The sequence below is a fragment of the Onychomys torridus genome, chromosome 2 (assembly GCF_903995425.1).
Source record: "Onychomys torridus chromosome 2, mOncTor1.1, whole genome shotgun sequence".
In the NCBI taxonomy this organism is placed as follows: domain Eukaryota; kingdom Metazoa; phylum Chordata; class Mammalia; order Rodentia; family Cricetidae; genus Onychomys; species Onychomys torridus.
In genome coordinates this window covers 66,789,920-66,802,688 of record NC_050444.1, presented here as the reverse complement: position 1 = coordinate 66,802,688, position 12,769 = coordinate 66,789,920, and the positions used below count along the sequence as shown (strand labels likewise).

At 50.4% G+C, this 12,769-nt stretch overlaps 1 protein-coding gene across 3 annotated transcripts in view; it reads right to left on the bottom strand.

Moving 5' to 3' along the window:
- Nucleotides 1–12,769, bottom strand: part of Tmod1 (tropomodulin 1) — an 83,492-nt gene that overhangs the window by 49,808 nt on the left and 20,915 nt on the right. The window contains exon 2 of one of the 3 annotated variants that reach the window (XM_036177412.1): nt 6,737–6,901. In XM_036177412.1, the coding sequence (XP_036033305.1) occupies nt 6,737–6,856 (120 nt within the window). In that variant the 5' untranslated portion in view covers nt 6,857–6,901. Of the gene's footprint in view, nt 1–6,736; nt 6,902–12,769 lie in introns of those variants that run through there. The other 2 variants (XM_036177413.1, XM_036177414.1) reach the window with 2 other exon arrangements.

Sequence of the window (12,769 nt, the reverse complement as noted above, 5' to 3'; positions counted from 1 at the left end):
GGAGATTCATGAGACAATTTCCATGAAATGCAGAACCCCTGGCATGCAAGAGCATGTCTATACAGAGTCACATTACTTCGGGCCTTGCAGACAGCCTGCTTCTGTTAGCGTTTCTGTGGGGATACTCTGTCACAAATTTCCAACAGCTGACTTAAAAATCAACTCCGGCCCTAATTCCTTTATAAGGCTGTGATTAATCTACCTTCTCTCTTATAAACAGCCTTTTAAAAATAGTCAATTTCCCCTCAAAGTCTCATTAACAAGCAATATTAATAAATTATTTGTTTGCAGCCTCTTCATTTTTCTTGATATATTTTAATTGTGTGTGTGTGTGTGTGTGTGTGTGTGTGTGTGTGTGTGTGTGTGTCCACTGTGCTTGAACAAGCCCATGATGGTACTCTTGCCTGCCTGTTCCTGTGTATATGGAAGCCGAAGTATCTTATTTATTGACACAGGGGCTCTCACTAAACTTGGAACTCACTGATTGGTCAGACGGCTGGCCAATGGGCTCCAGGAATCCATCTCTGTTTCCCTAGCCTCACCCCTAAGCACTAGGAATTCTAGGGCAGGCCTCTTCTCCTAGCATTTTTATTTGGGCTCTGGGGATCAAAATCAAGTCCTTGTGCCTCTGAGGCACTGAGCTATTGTAACCTAACCCTCATTCCTCTAAGCCTCAGTTTCTCCATCTTAAGATGGAGCTAAATGCTGAACCCTCTCAGAGGACTGGATGGTTCATGAACACCATCTGACCCGTCAACTGCGAAGGTCTGTGAATGGCGTAAGAGCCACCCACTGTGGCTGGCACACATCACTTGCCTGGCTTGCCATTCCCAAGCTCCTTTCTCCCACTGCCCAGCACAAAGGTGATCAGAGCGAGGAGTTGGCTGGGCTTCAGCAGCACCCACTCCACTGCACGGAGAGAAGGGCAGGGCTAGGGGTCAGTCAGCAGCAGACAATTTTAGAGCATGAGGCATTCCTTTCCCGAGGGAGCCCAAGGGCAGCAATCTCATGATAAGCTCGCGTTTTTCCAGAGTGAGAGACAGACACTAAGTTTCGAGGCCTTTTTTTTTTTTTTTTTTTTTTTTTAAATGTGCACAAGTTTGGAATCCTCTATGGCCAAGCTGCTTTTCAAGGCTTCTACTGGACTCTGTCACATGACACTGGGGCTTAACAGTTGCATAACCCCACACAGCACTCCCTGAAGTGTTTGTTGCCATCAGGTGCCAAGACAGTTAGAGGGGCTCAGAAAATTACAAGTGGATAGAGCCCCGCCCCGGGAGGGGGGGCGATTCTGAGCCATCTGGACCAACCGGGTCTACTTCACTGAGAAGGGAACTGAGATCCAAACAGGAAAAAGGCCAGGCCCGAGCCCAGGGCAGAGTAGACGGGACGACACTGTGTCTCCACCTCCTTCCAGAAGGAAAGGGGATGATTTGCTGGTACAGCCTCTGGAACCACAAAGCCACGGCACATCTGTGGCCCCAACTCTTTTCCTCCCATGAGGCCTTCGAAACGTGGGTAGGGTGTAAACTCTAGGACAATGTTCAGGCTCTGCCACTGCCCACTGGTGAGACGCTGGACAAGTTACTTGGCTCTCAGCATCTTCCTGTGTGGAACCCGGATGACAAGAGCACCTGCCTCCCAGGATCAGGGTTCAGTTAAGTGAGCTAAACCTTTCAAGTACTTAGAACAGCGTGTGCACGCAGTAAGTGCCGCATCAGCACCAGGGCACAAAAATAAATGCAGGAGTGTGAGTCTGCCAAGGCGCAGTGCCTAGGCACTCAGGTCTCAGGAGCTGCTCTGGTTCTGGTGGAAACCTGCTCTAGGGACAGGTTCCTTTCCCTCTCTGGACTCTGATTCTGGTCTGTGAAGAGGGACTGGGCACCTGTTGGGCACCCCTCCTCCAGGCCTGCATACCTTTGGCCTCTCCCAGAGTCCCGATTACAAAGCTGGGCCCAGGCCCAGTGAAACTGGAGCTGGAATGTTCTGTTCTGGGATGGAGGGAGCCCCATTTGCCTTTCAAAACTCAACTGTCTTGTAAATCAGGTAAGGGAGCCCATCTCAGTGAAGGGCTCCATTGTGTGGCTGGGACACTAACTCTACCACCCCATCATCTCCCTCCTCTTTGGTTTCTGTTTTCTTCTCCCTGAACTGAGAGAGAAAGGAGCCTTTGGGAAAAAAACGTCACTTTTTGAAACCCCAGTAGTTGAGAATGGCAGGTCTCAGGTGGCGGGTGTCTGCTTCAGGATCTATGCTTCTCTCCAGAGTGCTTGCAATCTGACTCCTGGGCCCCTAATTCCCTGACCAGGCCAGCTGGGCAGCAATCTGAATCTCCTGTGTCCTCTCCCTCCCTCCTGTGGGTGCCCACAGAGCGGCCTCTTCTCTACCACCTTCCAGGTAGAGCAGGCTGCCTGGTACAGAGGCCCCTGGGAACTTCTGCTCAGGCCACACAGCCTGCTATTTGAGTAGGGGGCTCTGTGGGAGTTCTTGGTCGGTGTAGGGGTGAAGCAGGACCCCAGCCAGGGCCTCAGGACAGTCCTTGGAAACTAAAGTCTTGGTTCAGAGAGGCTCCACCCTCCTGGGGCTGATGCAGGGTTCTGACCCCTGTCATCACCTGCCCTATTTGCAGCCACAGCCTCAGCTGATCTCACCTCCTCACTGCAGCTCAGGGTGACGCCAAAAGAGCAAAGGGCCAGACACAGTAGGCAGGCAGGTGTCTGGGTGGGGGTGGGAGGGTCACACTGCTCCCAGGGAGTGGTACAGACTCCACTCCCTAGAGGGTATGTCTGTGGAGAGGGCAGCATATTCTTAACTTCTCGAAAAGCATATGCCCATGGGAGCTCCCAGGATGCAGGGCTCCCTTTCATCTCCTATCTGGCTGGCACTTCCAGGATTAGCTCCCAAACCACTAAGCCACATGGAATCACCTCCCTTTGAGAGGCTCCCCAGTTCACCTTGCCACCTTAACTCCATTACGCATTCCCTTCCTTTTTCTAGTTACATCCAATTTTCCATAGAAACCACACTGAGATTCCTCCTCCCCCAGCGAACCCTCACACAGGGAACCACACTCAACTGGAACTCTGCTTTTATTCTTGACTTAGAAAACCTGCAGCATGGTTCCAACCTCAACTGCTCTGTGGAACCTCCCACCAGGAAGAAGCAATCCCCGCCCTGAGCTCCATCTGCTCCTAGGATGTAATCTACTCTGCCCACCTGACATACCTTGAGCTAACCAGAGGCAATATCTGTGCCAGGCTCCAGTGACGGCACCTAGCACTGAGTTAAGTGTGGGCAGCCACGTGGCTTGTATTCTCACCCTTAGAAGCAATTCTCTCTTGGACTTTTAGAACAGTGATCTAGAACAGTTAGGGACTTCTATGGAACAGTGTCCTAGAACAGTTAGGGAATTACTTTTATTCCCATTATACTGAATTTTATTTGTTCATTAATTTAATGCTGTTTGTGTACTTCATTTATTTATTTTTCCTATTATCAGCTTGATACAGTACAAATCCTTTTTTTTTTTTTAAGCTGAGGCTTGAACCCAGGGCCTTGCACTTGCTAGGCAAGCGCTCTACCACTGAGCTAAATCCCCAACCCAACAAATTCTTATCCTAATAGTGAAATGTTTCATTGAGGCTTTCCCAGTAATTGAGTAAAACCAATACTTATTGTAAGCACAGGGAATTCTATGGAACAGTGATCTAGAACAGTTAGTGAATTCTATGGAACAGTGATCTAGAACAGTTAGGGAGTTCTGTGGAACAGTGATCTAGAACAGTTAGAACAGAAAAGCTCAACCTTTCCTTTGTTTCCTTTGCTGTTTCCTCTGAATGGAGGAGGCAGGGGGAGGAGGGCCTTAAGACTATCCACCAAGGCCTTTTGCTAGTCAACTTGAGCAGCCCCACTAAGGAACCATCTCATGGTTGGGACAGTTGCAAACAGCAAGGTGAGGACATACTACTCAGATGCATGTTGTTGCAGGTGGGGGCTAGGAGCAGCCCTTCAACACACTAGGAAGAAGCCTGGTCTGCAGATGAAAAGGTACCTGCCACTGAGCCCTGAAAGGGTCCAACCAACTCCATAAGTTCATTGGTGGGACACCAAGGCCTGGAGAAGGGCAGACTGCAGCCAGCCCAAGATCACATGTGTCAAAGACAGGGCCCAGGTGGGAGATGGGGCTCTAACTCTGGCCTTGCTCACTGTGCCTCAGCAGCAAAGGCCTGTGGGTTAGTAAAACACTACTGAGTCAATGTTCTCCTGGTGGGCCACTGTTAGGAGAGAATTGAGCAATGCCTGGCTTTAAAAGGGGCCTGGAGGTGCCATCTTTAATGCCACTCATTTCTGCCTTTGCTTGTGCTGGGTACCTGGAATACAGTTCCAGGCTGGAAACCTGTCCAGGAGGCTGGTGGGAATGTCTTCCTTGACCCTGCTCACAGCTCCAGTGGAGCTTGCCAAACAAGACATCCCTGAGTCATCCTGACTATGCAGGGGAACTCTGAGCATTGAAAGAACTTCCTAAATATGTCAACTGTGAGATTCACTTATGAAACTTAAAACACACGAGAGGGTTCTTGGTGTTCTCTATTGCTCGATGTATTTCAACCTGTTCTCCACTGTCCAGAGGCAGCAGGTGTGAAGAGCAGCACAATGGCCCTCTGAAGGCTGCTGCAGGGCTAGCCAGAAGAGGGGGCCTTGCAGTGCCAGCCAGGAGGCCTTATAGTGCCAGCCAGGAGGTGGGGCCTTGCAGTGCCAGCCAGGAGGAGGGGCCTTGCAGTGCCAGCCAGGAGGTGGGGCCTTGCAGTGCCAGCCAGGAGGCGGGGCCTTGCAGTGCCAGCCAGGAGGCGGGGCCTTGCAGTGCCAGCCAGGAGGAGGGGCCTTGCAGTGCTAACCAGGAGGCGGAGCCTTGTAATACTAACCAGGAGGAGGGGCCTTGCAGTGCTAACCAGGAGGCGGAGCCTTGTAATGCTAACCAGGAGGCAGAGCCTTGCAGTGCCAGCCAGGAGGCGGGGCCTTGCAGTGTCAGCCAGGAGGCGGGACCTTGCAGTGTCAGCCAGGAGGCGGGGCCTTGCAGTGTCAGCCAGGAGGCGGAGCCTTGCAGTGATGGGGCAAGCTCCCTAGAAGTCTGCATGTGCTCTGAATCAGTGGTCTCATGTGGTGCTGTTTCCCTTAGAGCCAAGACCTTGTAGGTTCAGGATTCAAGGCTGGGCACTGGAGTGGTAGCCCACAACATCACCCTTAGCGACCCATTAGCAACCATTTTGCATTTATTCCCTGGACCTTCCCACTTGCCTAGAAGTCTTAGTTCCGAAAAAGCAAAGGTTTCCTTCACAGGAGGCACAAGGATTTCACTGAGCAGGAGGTTTACATTGCCGCCTGGCCTCTGGAGTTCCTCATGGTTCAGAATCAACAGGTGACGAGGGGTGACTGATGCTGACTACCAACGGCTCTGCAGCAGAGGTGCGGAAGACCGGAAATCCCCGAGGGAGCTCCCCCACCCACCCCAGGGGCTGCTGTGATGAATGCTGGTGGAGAGCACCCACAACCTAGCCTGAGAAGAACTGTTCCCAACACCAACCACTCAGGCCTGAGGCTCAGGCTCACCCCATCAGGTCATGAACCACAGCCAGCAGTGGTCGAAGGCAGAAGTGGTGCAGGATGGGTGACAGAGGGACGCTGTTTTGAATGCTGGCTACCCCCACCTGGCTGGTTGGAGAAACCAGGGCTACAGCCGTCCTGAGTATTCAATCCTGCTATAAGGACAGCAGAGCTCACTGTCCCCCTCGCCTCCAGTCTCCTCACATAGCATGAGCTGTACTGACGTTTTATGGTACTATTTAAGTATTAATTTTCCATCACAGTGTCGGAGTAAACATCACTGGAGATTTTTATCTTCCCTCCTGGAGAAGAGGAATTTTTCTGTCGTACAGAGTATCATGTTGGGCACAGTGGGGACATGCTGTTGTCTTCCTTTGCTAATAATTACCTCTGGTGTGAAGAGACATACCCAGGAGCCACGTTAACCAAGAGGCAGACTTGCCATGGGCAATTTTACCAGTCAACTTGCCTGAGCCGTGGGCTGCCAGGCGTTTGGTAGGGTGTTATTCTAGCTGTATCTGGGATGGTGTTTCTGGAGGAGATGAACATTTGCAGAGTCTGCAGACTGAGTCAGGCAGATGGCCTCTGTGACGTGGGAGGGCCGATCCCATCTGTCACAGGTCTAAATAGACCTGAGAAGCTGACCCTCCTGGGAAGGGAGATTGCCTCCTACCTACCTGCCTCAGCTGGACCATGGTTTTTGTTCTGTTATTTTGGACTAACAGCATGAGCTTGCCTAAGTCCAGCCTATGAGCATTTAGATCAGATTGGCATCCTCAGCCCTCCTGGACTCCAGCTTCCCAATTGCAGATCTCAGGACTCGTCAGTCTCCAAAACCATATGAGCCAATTGCTTATAAATCTCTCAGTAGGATATACATTTACTCTGTCTCTCTCTCACACACATACATGTCTTATTGGTTTTATTTTTCTGGAGAATCATGAGTAATACAACATTTTAAAAATAGCCCTGCCAAGGCAACATCATTCCAACGCACTGTCATATAAGGAGAAAGGCTTCGGTGGCTTTGAGAATGGCCCACCTGCCCCTCCCCGTGTGGCCACCACACTGCCCCTTCACCAAGATCCCAGGGCACGTGCCCCCAAGACCAGTGTTCCCCTTTTCTGCTACTCACATCAGGATCTAGTTCATCCAGCTCATTTTCCAGCGTCCTGAGCTCCTCCTCCGTGAGGGCCCCCAGGATTTCATCTTCATCCAGGTCTCTGTATTTCTCCAGCTCTCGTCTGTAGGACATTGTGGAAGGGCACGTCTTTGACTTCTGAACTTCTGAACTTCTGACCTGCCAGAAAGAGCCAAAACCCTTAAGATAGACCCTTGTCAGATTTTCTCTCAAGCCACAGGTGGGATGGGTTTAACAGTGGCTAATTTGAATTCATCCTCTATCCACTTCCCAACAAATGGCAGCCCAGGCTGGCCCTCGAACTCACAGAGATCCGCCTGCCTCTGCCTCCCGAGTGCTGGGATTAAAGGCGTGCACCACCACCACCCGGCTTAATTAATTGTATTTTATTTCTTTGATATGTATATGTAATGTATATGACTGCATGTGTGTGAGTGTGTGTGTGCACACGTGATGGTCAGAGGACGACCTTGGATGTCAGTCCTTGCCTCCTCCCACCCGTGAACCCCAGGCTAGCTGGCCTGCAAGCTTCCAGGGTCGCTCCTGCCTCTGCCATGCTCGGCTCTACAAGGGTTCTGAGGATTTTTAACTCAGGTCCTCCTCATGCTTGTGCGGAAAGTACTTCACCCACTGAACATATGCCCAGTGCAATTTAGTAAATTTTAGTTGTTGTAACGAGCATTGCCGGTAACTGGAAGTAACTGGGTAGCTATCAACAGTCCGCGTACTTGACGACAAATCTATTCTTAGGTAGTTCAATTATTTTCTGAACAATCTTCCCAGTGTCCCAGCGGAGCCATGAGTGCCAGCAACTGTCAGGTTAGTCTTTTAAAGGGGAGGGTTACGTGAACACCTGCTCCATGCAGACACCTCACCTTCCATATTTCAGTCAATCCTGACAGAAATCGTCCTAAGGTAACGACTGTGATGGCACACGCAGCCTCCTATTAAGCACTACACACGGATTCTCCAATTTAAGGTTAAATTGAGTATTTAGTGTCATCCTCCTCTCATAGATAAGGACATTGGGCTGAGACAGGTTGAATGACTTGTCTAACCCATGCTGCCAGGAAGTGGTAGGTCCCCAATATGAACTCAGGTCTTGGGAGTTTCTAGTGCCTCCGTGGTAGAGGCTTTTTCATGGGATCACTGAATCCCATGAAGTCAAGAGAACCATGGACCAGACCCCTCATTATATTCTCCAGAGATCTGCTTCAGAAGGAAGAAGTGACTTATCCAGGGGAACAGTCTGTGCCCGCCACTTCCAGGCTGCTCTCCCTGTTCATGGCACCCAACACCCCTAACACGACCTTTCATACCTGTGAGCTCATTCCAGCTGGGGCTTTTAAGTGAGATAATTTCATCACTGAAGAAGCTGAAAGATGGCCTTGACTCAGGGTCCCTGACAGCTGCCGGAGTTCCTCCACTGTACTGCATAGCCTCCCTCTGGTCTGAGGACAACAAGGCCATGAACCCTGCTGTCCCTTCACCTGACTAAAATAATTACACGACAAGCATGGCCTATCTGCCCGGATGGTTTTCTACTTGTCCCTGGTTATCCCTGAGGAAGACCGGGCTCTTCTCTTGGAGGACCCTGCCTGTGAGTTGTCCCACCCCCGTCCCAGGCCTCCCCACTACCCGACTCTCTCTGCCCTCCATCCTTTCAGAAGCTGATGGGTAGGTAGGTAAGAAAACAGCTGAATGCCTTAAGTGTGGCAGAGTGGAATCTAATCCTGTGCACACAGCCAGTGTGATGAATCAACACACTGCTTTAAGCTTCCAATGTTGAAGTTTTAATCTCCAGCACATCAGCTACCCAGGAGCACACTACAGGTTAATGGGAGCCCTCATTTGAAAGTGGTCCTTACAGGGTTGCTGAGAGATGCATAAGTTTAGACAAGGCCGTCTAGAATTGGATGGGCTGCTACCAAATGTGACTGCCCTTCCTACAGAAAGGGGACATTCAGGCACAACATACACACAAGAATAGTGCCTCACACTGATGCAACAGAGGGTAGGGTGAGATTTTTACAAGGCAAGGCTCGCTAGCAAACCTGGGAAGACAGAGGAGACATTCTGAGCTTATTCTTCCTCAGAAGAACCAAAGCAGTGGAGGCAGATGTCTGAGTTGGAGGCCAGCCTGGTCTACAGAACTAAAGCAGCTGACATGTTGATCTTGGCTTCCAACCTCCAGACATGCATTCACTTAAGCTGTTCAGCTTCCTGGTTTGGGGTACCTTGTTCCAGCACCCCAGCACATCTGCATAATTGCCACCCCCTCTTCACAGCAGTTCTTTCCACTTTGGAGAGCGGGGGCATGTTTCATTAATGTAAATCTGCATGCGTGGGCACACCCACAGGGGAAGGCAGAGTGAGTGACAGTACCTCCATCAGAAGGATGAGCTTCCCAAACACAGAACCCAAGTGCTGTCCTGTTCTCTGAGGAAGCCTCAGGTTCGGCTGAAGTCTTCCTTGGAGCAAACCCCAAGAACGTCAAGTTCAGACCATAAATGCACCCCCCTACTCATTTCATTTTGCTTTTGGGTGCCCTGCACAGCAGCCTAATATGGCTCATCCTAAGTGAAGCAAGGAAACATGAGGATCCATGGTCTCCATTACAGGGCCCAGAGGTTCTCAAATGCAGGCTTCCAGAGGGAACTCACAAAGATGTCCAGCACGTCCTCTGACCTAGCGTCTCTGAAATGGGCTTTTTTGTTTTGTTTTTCAAGACAGGGTTTCTCTGTGTAGTTTTGGTGCCTGTCCTGGATCTCACTCTGTAGACCAGGCTGGCCTCGAACTCACAGAGATCTGCCTGGTTCTGCCTCCCAAGTGCTGAGATTAAAGCATGCGCCACCACCGCCCGGCTGAGATGGGATTCAAAACACACATCTTTGGTGTTTGCTGTGCTCTGAATGTGGTATGCTTTCCTGAAGGTTCTTGTGCCAGAGAGGATTCTGGAGGTTTTAAGACTGGCAGGTGACCATGTTCCAATGGACGGCCCCACACCCAGGGGTACATGGGCAACACAAATTGGACACAATGGGTTATTTTTAAAAAGATGCTGTGATGTTGGGAGCAGGTAGGGCGGTGGGGGGTGGATCTGGGAGGAGTAGAGAGGTGAATCTGATCAAAATACACGGCATGAAATTCTCAAAGAACTAGTAAAAATACATATTTAAGAAGAGGCAAGGCTTAGTTGGAGGTGGTTAGGGCCCTGCAGGGGTTGCCATCTGGAGGGGCCAATTCTAGTCTTACAGGATGATAGAAGAGCTGTTACAAAATGGTTAGATTGGCCCTTCCCCTTGGGTTTCTATTGCTGTGATAAAACATCATGACCAAAAGCAGCGTGGGGAGGGAAGGGCTGTCTCATCTTACAGCTCTCAGGTCACACTCCATCACTGAGGGAAGAAGTCAGGGCAAGAAGCTGGAGGCAGGAACTGAAGCAGCGGCCATGGAGGAGTGCTGTTTACTTGATTGCTACCCAGAGCTTGCTCATCCTGTTTCCTTTATACGACCCAGGCCCACCTGCCCATGGGTGGCACTGCCCACCGTGGGCTGGACCCTCCTATGTCAATCAGCAATCAAGGAAATGCCCTACAGGCTTGCCCACGGCCCAATCTGTTGGAGGCATTTTCCCAGTTGAGGTTCCTCTTCCTAGATGACTCTAACTTGTGTCAAGTTGACGGAAGAAACAGCCAGGCCCCTCCCTGTGAGGTCTTGGCAAGTGAGTTCTACTTCTGATGGTCTCTCCCACTGTGTTTCCGGGGCCATGCTATGATGCAGCCAAGAGGGCTCTCACTGAAGAGAACGGATGGGGCTGCCTGACTTTGGATTTTCACCTCCCAAACTGTGAGCTAAATAAAGCTCTTTACTTTTAAAAGTACCCAGCCTCGGGTATTTTGTCTTAGCAAGAAAGAGTAGGGGTAAGACCAAGTTCCACAAGACATGGATGTCAGGACTCCTCAGAACTTTTCCTATACAGCTAGCTACACAAGAGAAGTCTCCGGGAATGGGGTGCAAGAGAACCCCCCAAGTCTTTTGTCATGACAGTAGGTCTCTAAGACACTTCTCCACAAACTGGAATCTTGTGAAACAAACAGGGAAAACATTGTTTTAGAGTCACCTCTAGGTCTTACTGGGGGCCATCACACAAGAAGAGAATTCACAGGGACAGAATTTATCGGGATATAACTTGAGAGTCTCCAGTGTTGAAACCTGTGAGCTCCCTGTGCTTGCTAGTTTTTGCTGGTTGATTCATTTTCTAGGTAATTTTCAGTAAGATTTCAGGAGAAGAATCCTACACATATGAACTCTAGAGAATGGATGAGCCAGAACCTGAGGACAGGGGCCGAGGCACCCACCTGGATGGCAGCTGGGGCAGAGGTTGTTGGGGAAGAAGCCAGATGAAAGAGGTAGGTGGTAACTCTGGGACCTGCTGAAGGAGAAATATCAGGCCTGGCAACAAGCCCCCCCCAGGATGCCACTTGAAGAGCTGACATCATCCAATTTCCTGAGCAGGTCATTTCCTGTTGCATCCAGGGACGTTATACTACGTATCTACCCTGAGTCATTGCTGAGTCCAAATCTCTATTTCATACGGTTTTTAAAGCCCTTTTGAATGTCAAACACCTTGTAGATATTACAGAGGGATGGAGACATTATGTTAAATAAGCCAATAAGAACAGAGAATTCCCAAGGTAAGCCATAAAGCTGTCAGCCTCCAGCCACACTCATCTAGTTGGCTCGCAGGACGGTTTCTACAAAGAAGGATTCTCCTGAGTGTGGGGCCTGACAGGGAACTGGAGGTGGAGAGGAGGCAGAGTCAGACATAAAACTCAGTGCTAATAAGTTCCACTACAGGCTCAGTCTTAAAACAGGGCTTGGAAGAAGAGATTGCATTTCATAACTGCTAACGCAAAGCCTCTGTTTCCTAACAGAAGAGTTGTTGGGGACGGAGAGTCCCCCCATCCGATTGGAGAGCTAGTTTTGATGTTAATTGCCAGGGCAACCATCGTTAAATTCTCGGGGGCTCTGTTTACTCAACCGTCCAATGACAGAATCAGATCACATAGGTGGCTTTGAAACCGTGCCCAGAGAGCGCTGAGAAAGTGTCTCCAGATGCCTGGAGGAGACCAAAGGCTGAGAGGGCTTGCCCTGACCCTGCTGGATGTGCAGGCTTCAGGTCACTGAAGAGCTCCCTGACAGAAAAGATCAAAGACAAAGCCGAGACTCACTGGGCTGTACGGTCAGTGCCGGGACTCAGCCCATGAGTGAATATTATCAGGCAGGTAAGAGTGCAGTCTGGGGCTGGAGCCCAGTCCGTGCGGGCTCACAGAGTGCCAGGCACTATAATGGCTGACGCTGCAGGAATTCCCTTCTTCTCTGTTTCCCCCCACATTATCATAACGGCCCTCTGAGGAGACTTGGGTGTTATTTGTCTCTGTGTCCTCACAGCCCTCTGCCTGGTGCAGAAGCACCATCAAAGGAACAGAAACGGCGTACTTGGGCTCTGGATCTAGCAGCCTTGAACACCCAGGCAAATGCCCTTAGAGTCTCTGTTTCTCCATCTTTACATGGGAAGCCTGGCCTGGGCTGACTGGCATGTGGGACCCTGAGGGAAGGGATGGGCAGGGCAATTCTGCCTCTGCAGTAGCTCCCAACGTGGCCCTCCCAAAGCAGAACAGCTGCTGTTTTACTGGCCTTATAAACTGGGTCCCACTTTAAGTGTCAGTATGAAGAAAAGAGGAGCTGAAGAAATGTGAAAGTACTTTCACACACTCAAGCCTCTACAGCCTGGTGCACACCTACAGCATTTCTAGCTAGCCTGCTTCTTTATAGCACAAACCCCAAGCAGCTGCTAAACATAAAACAATGAATTTACAAGCCGTGGCAGGAAATAAAACTCTGCAGAATACACAGTAAAAATTAGTGGGTCAAGGCTAAGGCTATCTGTCAGGAAGGGCTGCAGAAACCAGAAGCTCCTAGCAGGTAGCTCCAGAGACGTGGAATGCTGGTTTGCTCCTGCCG